This window comes from Chiloscyllium plagiosum, chromosome 18 (genome assembly GCF_004010195.1).
Source record: "Chiloscyllium plagiosum isolate BGI_BamShark_2017 chromosome 18, ASM401019v2, whole genome shotgun sequence".
Lineage (NCBI taxonomy): Eukaryota > Metazoa > Chordata > Chondrichthyes > Orectolobiformes > Hemiscylliidae > Chiloscyllium > Chiloscyllium plagiosum.
In genome coordinates this window covers 59,941,143-59,950,295 of record NC_057727.1, presented here as the reverse complement: position 1 = coordinate 59,950,295, position 9,153 = coordinate 59,941,143, and the positions used below count along the sequence as shown (strand labels likewise).

Sequence of the window (9,153 nt, the reverse complement as noted above, 5' to 3'; positions counted from 1 at the left end):
ACTGAATCAGAAAATTGTCTTGTACACACTTAGCAAATTCTTCTCCATCTAAACCTTTAACACTATGGCAGTCCCAGTCTATATTTGGAAAGTTAAAATCCCCTACCATAACTACCCTATTATTCTTACAGATAGCTGAGATCTCCTTACAAGTTTGTTTCTCAATTTCCCTCTGACTATTAGGGGGTCTATAATACAATCCCAATAAGGTGATCATTCCTTTCTTATTTCTCAGTTCTACCCATATAACTTCCCTGACTGTATTTCCGGGAATATCCTCCCTCAGCACAGCTGTAATGCTATCCCTTACCAAAAATGCCACTCCCCCTCCTCTCTCGCCTCCCTTTCTATCCTTCCTGTAGTATTTGTATCCTGGAACATTAAGCTGCCAGTCCTGCCCATCCCTGAGCCATGTTTCCGTAATTGCTATGATATCCCAGTCCCATGTTCCTAACCATGTCCTGAGTTCATCTGCCTTCCCTGTTAGGCCCCTTGCATTGAAATAAATGCAGTTTAATTTATTAGTCCTACCTTGTCCCTGCCTGCCCTGACTGTATGATTCACTTCTGTTCTCAACTGTACGATTCACTTCTGTTCTCAACTGTACCAGTCTCAGATTGATCTCTTTCCTCACTATCTCCCTGGGTCCCACCCCCCCCACCTTACTAGTTTAAATCCTCTCGAGCACTTTGAGCAAATCTCCCTGCCAGTATATTTGTCCCCTTCCAATTTCGGTGCAATCCGTCCTTCTTGTACAGGTCACTTCTAACCCCAAAAGAGCTAGTGTTTGATGGGGACAGGGTAGAGATACCTTTACTCTGTATCTAACCCTGTTCTGCACCTGTCTTGGGAGTGTTTAATGGGGACAAGGTAGAGGGAGCTTTACTCTGTATCTAACCCCGTGCTGTCCCTGTCCTGGGAGGGATGATGGGGACAGTGTAGAGGGAGCTTTACTCTGTATCTAACCCCATCCTGTCCCTGTCCTGGGAGGGATGATGGGGACAGTGTAGAGGGAGCTTTACTCTGTATCTAACCCCATGCTGTCCCTGTCCTGGGAGGGATGATGGGGACAGTGTAGAGGGAGCTTTACTCTGTATCTAACCCCATGCTGTTCCTGTCCCTGGGAGTGTTTGATGGGGAAAAGTGTGCGTATTGATGATGATATTGCTTATTTCTTGTTTATCTCTACAGAACCAGTCAAGTCGCCTGGCCCAGATTTCTGTTGAGAATAAGCTGGGTCACAGTTTCCAATCCTTCAATACATGTTACTCCGACACAGGCCTTTGGGGGATATACTTGGTCTGTGATGGAATGAGCATTGAAGACATGCTGCACTTTGCCCAGGGAGAATGGTGAGTGTGCTGCTGCACGTCCTGTGATGGCTGCTTGTCCTTTTAGCATCACTTACTGCAATCTGCTGGTGAAAACATTGAAGTGATCCAGTTTTTCAAATTAAACTAAGTATTAAACCTTTATTGAGAGAGGTTCAAACAAATACTCAATGATGTTTGGTGCTGTACCTGCATGATTGATTTTATCCAGACCAGACATACAGATACCCCTCCCATCCTGCTGGGGCAGGAACTGAGTTACCCCTGATAACCCCCACCCTGCTGGGGCAGGCACCCAGATGTCTCTTTCTCAACCCCCCCCCCCCCGCGCCAACCCTGCTGGGGTGGGCACAGAAAAATAATCAAGGAGGTAATGTAACTGTTTGGTCTTTGTTTGTGTTCAGGATGCGCCTTTGCACCAGTGTGACGGAGAGTGAGGTGACCAGAGCCAAGAACGCGCTGAAGACCCGTTTGATTGCTCAGTTGGATGGTGAGATGAAAAGCAGATTGTGAAAATATGAACATTCAACCCCTCATCCCACTTGTCATTCATTCAAATAATGATTGATCTGTGTTTTAACTTCATTTTCCCAGCTTTGTTTCATGTTCCTTGTTAGCATTTCTCAGCAAAGTGAGTCTGCTTTAATCCAGGGCCTAAAGCCAACTGACTTTCACACCACAGTGTTTGGAGGAAGCGGGTCCCAGATTTCCCCTCCGGGTGTGTGAGCAAGTATACCCTAGCGTCACTCCAGATCTAATTCCCTTGGATCTTGATGCGTTCTGAACGCTCCTGTCCCCCACCCATCTTCACCTCATTATCAGATCCCTTAATATTCAAAATCCATTGATCAAAACACTATAAAATACAGGCATAGTTAGTGTGGCCCTGTCTTCTTCAACAGCCCTGAACCAACCCAGTGCCAGTCGAGCCTCTGCATTGCCCTCCGTCCTGAGCTCTGTATGGGCTATTGTTGTATAGCCCAGGACTGTGACTGACTGACTTCTTTTCTTTGCAGATTGGATACTGAACTCAATCCTGTGCCCAGGCCACGGTGACTTCCCTGTTCACTGGGCCTGAGATATACAGAGAGGCAGTGCAGTGTGGGGATTCTACTCTCTTTGGTGTGTTCGCTGTGTTCTATTGGACACCAATCAGGCCGTACTGATGGGCCGAGCCTGACTGAGGGCATCAATCAGGGAAGAGACTGGAGGGGAATCAAATTTTTGGGAGGGGGAGGTGTGTTACTGACCAGAAGGGAATTGATCTATGGTGGAGTGGAGATGGGAATTACTGATTGGAGGAGAATCGATCCATGGAGGGGGTGCTGACTGGAAGGGAATTGATCTGTGGTGGGGGTGGGGTTTGTGACCAGAGGGGAGTTGATGCATGGTAGAGAGGGTACTGACTGGAGGGGACAAACAGCCTCGAGTCTGGTTGTGAAGGGGACATTGCCTCAGGAATTATGTTCCTGACTGTTGAGTGGCAGTGAATAGGATTAAGCAAAGGTGTTTCCTGATTTTCATTCAGGCTAGACCTGCTCAGCAGCCAAACAGACAGTTGTCCACAGATAGAACTCCAGTATCTAGCAGAGGCACTTAGCCCCAGGGAGAACAGTGAGGTGTGTGCAATGCTCATGGTGTTGGAGCTTACTAATATCCACGTTTGTTCACAGGTACGACACCAACATGTGCAGATATCGGGAGGCAAATCCTTAGTTACGGCCGACGTATCTCACTGGCAGAGTGGAATGCCAGGATTGATGTATGTATTGATTGACCATAACCATTTCTGTGGATAGCTCAGAAACTCTAGAAACACTCTGCCTAACAGAGCCCACTTGACGCTTATTGCCTGAAGTACTCGTATTTAGTAACTAAATATAGGAGCCTATCCCCCAGTAAGAGTCAGTGTATCTAGGACCCATACCCTAGCAAGCATCAGTGTGTGTGGGACCCTGTACCCCAGTGAGAGTCAGTGTGTGTGGGAAAAGCTTCAGATTAGTTTCACAGCTTGGTGCAACATTGAGGGCCAAAGAGCCTGTACTGCACTGTAGTGTTCTATGTTTGATGAGAATCAGTGTATGGGACTGTACCCTAGTGAGAATCTGTGTGTGTGTGTGGGACTGTACCCCAGCGAGAGTCAGTGTGTGTGGGGAACTGTACCCCATGTGAGTCAGTGTGTGGGGGGGACTATACCCCAGTGAGAGTCAGTGTGTGCGGGACTGTACCCCAGCGAGAGTCAGTGTGTGTGGGGAACTGTACCCCATGTGAGTCAGTGTGTGTGGGGGACTGTACCCCAGTGTGAGTCAGTGTGTGTGGGACTGTACGTCAGTGTGTGTGGGACCCTGTACCCCAGTGTGAGTCAGTGTGTGTGTGGACTGTACCCCAGTGTGCGTCAGTGTGTGTGGGATCCTGTACCCCAGTGAGAGTCAGTGTGTGTGTGGTACTGTACCCCAGTGAGAGTCAGTGTGTGAGCGTGTACCCCAGCGAGAGTCAGTGCGTGTGGGACTGTACCCCAGCGAGAGTAGATGTGTGTGTGTCTGTACCCCAGTGTAAGTCAGTGTATGGGGAATCCTGTACTCCAGTGAGAGTTTGATGTTGTGAACATTTTGGAGATATGGATAGGAATGGTTGTTGCAGGTTCTGGGATTTAGATGTTTCAGTAAGAACAGGGAAGATGGTAAAAGGGAGGGAGGTGTGGCATTGTTAGTCAAGGACAGTATTACGGTGGCAGAAAAGACGTTTGAGGATTCGTCTGCTGAGGTAGTTTGGGCTGAGGTTAGAAACTGGAAAGGAGAGGTCACCCTGTTGGAAGTTTTCTATAGCCCTCTGAATAGTTCCAGAGATGTAGAGAATAGGATAGCAACGATGATATTCCCAAATATTGACTGGAAATACTATCGTTCGTGTACTTTAGTTGGGTCAATTTTTGTCCATTGCATGCAAGAGGGTTTGCTGACACAGTATGTAGACAAGCCATCAAGAGGTGAAGCCACATTGGATTTGGTACTGGGTAATGAACACAGCTAGCCTTTAGAGTTGAAGATAGGTGAGCACTTTGGTGATGGTTACTTTAGTGATGGAAAGGGACAGGTATACACAGAGTGGTAAGGGCGTGGAATGCCCTGCCTGCCAATGTAGTCAACTCAGCCACATTAGGGGTATTTAAACAGTCCTCGGATAAGGACAAGGATGATGATGGGATAGTGTAGGGGAATGGGCTTAGATTAGTTCATAGATCGGTGCAACATCGAGGGCCGAAAGGTGTGTTCTGTGCTGTATTGTTCTATGTTCTGTATCATAGGATAAGAGTTATAGCTGGGGGAAGGACAACTATGCTGCGATTAGGCAAGATTTAGGATTCATCGGGTGGGGAGAGATGGGCACAATTGAAATGTGGAGCTTATTCAGGGAACAGCTACTGCGTGTCCTTGATAAGTATGTACCTGTCAGGCAGGGAGGAAGTTGTCAAGTGAGGGAGCAGTGGTTTACTAAAGAAGTTGAATCTCTTGACAAGAGGATAAAAAAGACTCAGTTAGGACACTTGAGAGTTACAAGTTAGCCAGAAAAGACTTAGAGCTCAGAAGAGCCAGGAGAGGACATGAGAAGTCATCGACAGATAGGATCAAGGAAATCCCTAAAGCTTTCTTTAGGTATGTCAGGAATAAAAGAATGATTAGAGAACGATTAGGGCCAATTGAGGATAGTAGTGGGAAGTTGTGCGTGGAGTCTGAGGAGATCGGGGAAGCGCTAAATTAATATTTTTCGTCTGTATTCGCGCTAGAAAAAGATGATGTTGTTGAGGAGAATACTGAGATATGGGCTACTAAACTAAGCAGAATTGAGGTTCACGAGGAGGTATTAGCACTTCTGGAAAGTATAAAATAGGTAAGTCCCGTGGGCCGGATTGGATTTATCCTAGGATTCTCTGGGAAACCAGGGAGAAGATTGTAGAACCTTTGGCTTTGATCTTTATGTCATCATTGTCTCCAGGAATAGTGCTAGAAGACTGGAGGATAGCAAGAAGGGGAGTAGAGACAACCCTTGTAATTATAGACCAGTGAGCCTTACTTCAGTTGTGGGTAAAGTGTTGGAAAAGGTTCTAAGAGCTAGGATTTATAATCATCTGGAGAGGAATAAGTTGATTAGGGATAGTAAGCATGGTTTTGTGAAGGGTAGGTCGTGCCTCACAAACCTTATCGAGTTCTTTGAGAAGGTGACCAAACAGGTGGATGAGGGTAAAGTGGTTGATATGTTGTATATGGATTTCAGTAAGGCGTTTGATAAGGTTCCCCATGGTAAACTAATGGAGAAAGTGAAGTCACATGGTGTGCAGGGTGTTCTAGCAGGTGGATAAAGAACTGGTTGAGCAACAGGAGACAGAGAGTAGTAGTTGAAGGGAGTTTCTCGAAATGGAGAAAGGTCACCAGTGGTGTTCCATAGAGGTCAGTGCTGGGGTCACTGTTGTTTGTAATATACATAAATGATCTGGAAAAGGCCACTGTTGGTCTGATCAGTAAGTTTTCAAATGGCACGAAGATTGGTGGAGTAGCAGAAAGCATAGGGGACTGTCAGAGAATACAGGAGGATATAGATTAGAGAGTTAGGTGGAGAAGTGGCAGACGGAGTTCAATCCAGGCAAATGTGAGATGATGCATTTAGGGAACTCAAATTCTAGAGTGAACAATACTGTAAACAGAAGAGCCTTGGGAAAAGTTGATGGGCAGAGAGATCTGGGAGTGCAGGTCCATTGTATCCTGAAAGTGGCTGCACAGGTGGCTAGAGTGGTCAAGCAGGCATGTGGTATGCTTGCCTTCATCGGACGGGGTATCGAGTATAAGAGCTAGCAGGTCATGTTAAAATTCTACAAGACTTTGGTTCGGCTGCATTTAGAATACTGTGTACTGTTCTGGGCGCCACATCACCAAAAGGATGTGGGCGCTTTGGAGAGGGTGCAGAGAAGGTTTACGAGGATATTGCCTGGTATGGAAGGTGCTAGCTATGAAGAAAGGTTGAGTAGGTTAGGTTTGTTTTCATTAGAAAAAAGGAGATTGAGGGGGGACATGATTGAGGTTTACAAAATCCTGAAGGGTATAGACAGTGTGGACAGAGATAAGCTTTTTCCCAGGGTCAGGGATTCAATAATGAGACGTCACGCTTTCAAGGTGAGGGGTGAAAAGTTTAAGGGGGATACACTTGGAAAGTACTTTACACAGAGGGTGGTAGGTGCCTGAAAAGCGTTACTAGCAGAAGTAGTAGAGGCAGGCACGGTAGATTCATTTAAGATGCATCTGGACAGATGCATGAGTAGGTGGGCAGCAGAGGGATACAGATGCTTAGGAATTGGGCGATAGGTTTAGACAGTGGATTTGGATCGGCTCAGGCTTGGAGGACCAAAGGGCCTGTTCATGGGCTGTAAATTTTCTTTGTTTTTTGTAGACTATTGCAGAAAATACGGAGGCATGGGATTGAGGGAGATTTGACGGTTTGGATCAGAAATTGGCTAGCTGAAAGAAGACAGGGAGGTGGTTGATGGGAAATATTTATCCTGGAGTTCAGTTACTAGTAGGGACTGCAAGGATCTGTTTTGGGGCCACTACTGTTTGTCATTTTTATAAATTACTTGGATGAGGGTGTGGAAGGATGGGTTAGTAAATATGCAGATGACACTAAGGTCGGTGGAGTTGTGGATAGTGCTGAAGGATATTGCAGGTTACAGAGGAACATTGATAAGTTGCAGAGCTGGGCTAAGAGGTGGCAATGGATTTTAATGTGAAAAGTGTGAGGTCATTCACTTTGGAAGGAGTAACAGGAATGCAGCCTACTGGGCTAATGGTAAGATTCTTGGTAATGTCGATGAGCAGAGAGATCTCTGTGTCCAGGTACATAGATCCCTGAAAGTTGTTAAGAAGGCGTACGGTGTGTGAGCTTTTATTGGTAGAGGGATTGAGTTTCGGAGCCATGAGGTCATGCTGCAGCTGTACAAAACTCTGGTGCAGCCACATTTGGAGTATTGTGTACAGTTCTGGTCACTGCATTACAGGAAGAATGTGGAAGCTTTGGAAGGGGTTCAGAGGAGATTTACGAGGATGTTGGCAGGTATGTGGGGAAGGTCGTATGAGGAAATGCTGAGGGACTTGAGGGAAGGAGGTTGAAAGGTGACTTAATTGAGACATATGAGATAATCAGATGGTTAGGTAGGGTGGACAGTGAGAACCTTTTTCATCGGATGGTGATGGCTCGCAAAAGGGGGCTTAGCTTTAAATTGAGGGGTGATAGATAAAGGACAGATGTCAGTGGTAGTTTCTTTACTCGGAGTAGTAGGGGCGTGGAATAAACATTGGACGTGGTCATTCCATAAACATGTGGATGAAAATGGAATAGTGTAGGTTAGAAAAGCTTCAGATTAGTTTCACAGGTTGGTGCAACATTGAGGGCCAAAGAGCCTGTACTGCACTGTAGTGTTCTATGTTTGATGAGAATCAGTGTATGGGACTGTACCCTAGTGAGAGTCTGTGTGTGTGGGACCCTGTACCCCAGTGAGAGTCTGTGTGTTTGAAACCCTGTACACCAGTAAGTTTTACTGCCTCATGACTGATGAATGGGCTGCATTTGAGTTGTTTCTCTCAATATCATTCCCATTTTTTCCTGTGTAACTGTGATGTTGCACTGTTTTCTGGAACAGGATGTTGATGCTCTGAAGTTGCGTGATGTTTGTACCCGGTATATCTATGACAAGTGTCCAGCTGTCGCTGCAGTCGGTAAGTTCAGTCCTTCTCCAGCAATAGCTCAGTGCCTGTGTTTTAGTGCCTACACATGCTGAGTTGTTTAGCAAGCCCAAGGAAGTTTTGCAAACCTGTGGTGAGAATGTGAGTCCAGTTCCAAGTCATGTCCAGTTAGAATATTGAGAGTGTGGGTACTAAAAACCTGTGGGCGTGAATTAAAGAGAGGCCACTGATTGTAAACAGCTATAAGAAGACATGGAAAGCTTTCCAGGAATTGCTGCTTTCACCTGTGTCTGGGTCTAGATTATTTGGGGCTGTGGTTTATTGTTCCAATTGAGAGTTCTGTTTGCTCTTAAGGAGGATTAATGACCTCTTCCATGCTGGTGCGGTGCTGAGGTGCTGGTTTAAAGTGGGCAGGGGTGGTGTTAGGGTCGGGGAGCGTGGGGCCCAGACTGACCTCTTCATCCATGAGCTAACTTGAATCATGCAGGTTGGTGATGGTATAAGAGCCATAAACACTCCTTGTTTATTCACTCATGGAATGCGGCTATCGCTGGCGAGATAGAATTTATTGCCATTCCTATTTTCTCAGAGGGCAGTTAAGAGTGAAGCACATTACTGTGGGTCTGGAGTCGCATGCAGGCCATATCAGGGGAGGATATCAGATTCTTTCCCTTAATAGACAATAGGTGCAGGAGTAGGCCATTCTGCCCTTCAAGCCTGCACCACCATTCACCATGATCATAGCTGATCATCCTTAATCAGTATCCTGTTCCTGCCTTATCTCCATAACCCTTGATTCCACTATCCTTGAGAGTTCTATCCAACTCTTTCTTAAATGAATCCAGAGACTGGGCCTCCACTGCCCTCTGGGGCAGAGCATTCCACACAGCCACCACTCTCTGGGTGAACAAGTTTCTCCTCATCTCTGTCCTAAATGGCCTACCCCGTACTTTTAAGCTGTGTCCTCTGTTTCGGCACTCACCCCACAGCGGAAACATGTTGCCTGCCGCCAGAGTGTCCAATCCTTTAATAATCAGATCCCTTCTCAGCCTTCTAAACTCAAGGGTATACAAGCCCAGTCACTCCAGTCTTTC

The 9,153-nt window shown here is 46.3% G+C and overlaps 1 protein-coding gene across 1 annotated transcript in view; it reads left to right on the top strand.

Annotated features, from left to right (window-relative positions):
- Positions 1–9,153, top strand: part of LOC122559114 (cytochrome b-c1 complex subunit 1, mitochondrial) — a 36,437-nt gene that overhangs the window by 25,351 nt on the left and 1,933 nt on the right. The window contains exons 8-11 of the mRNA XM_043708426.1: positions 1,192–1,352; positions 1,736–1,821; positions 3,005–3,093; positions 8,017–8,092. Coding sequence (XP_043564361.1) covers positions 1,192–1,352; positions 1,736–1,821; positions 3,005–3,093; positions 8,017–8,092 — 412 coding nt within the window. The remainder of the gene's footprint in view (positions 1–1,191; positions 1,353–1,735; positions 1,822–3,004; positions 3,094–8,016; positions 8,093–9,153) is intronic.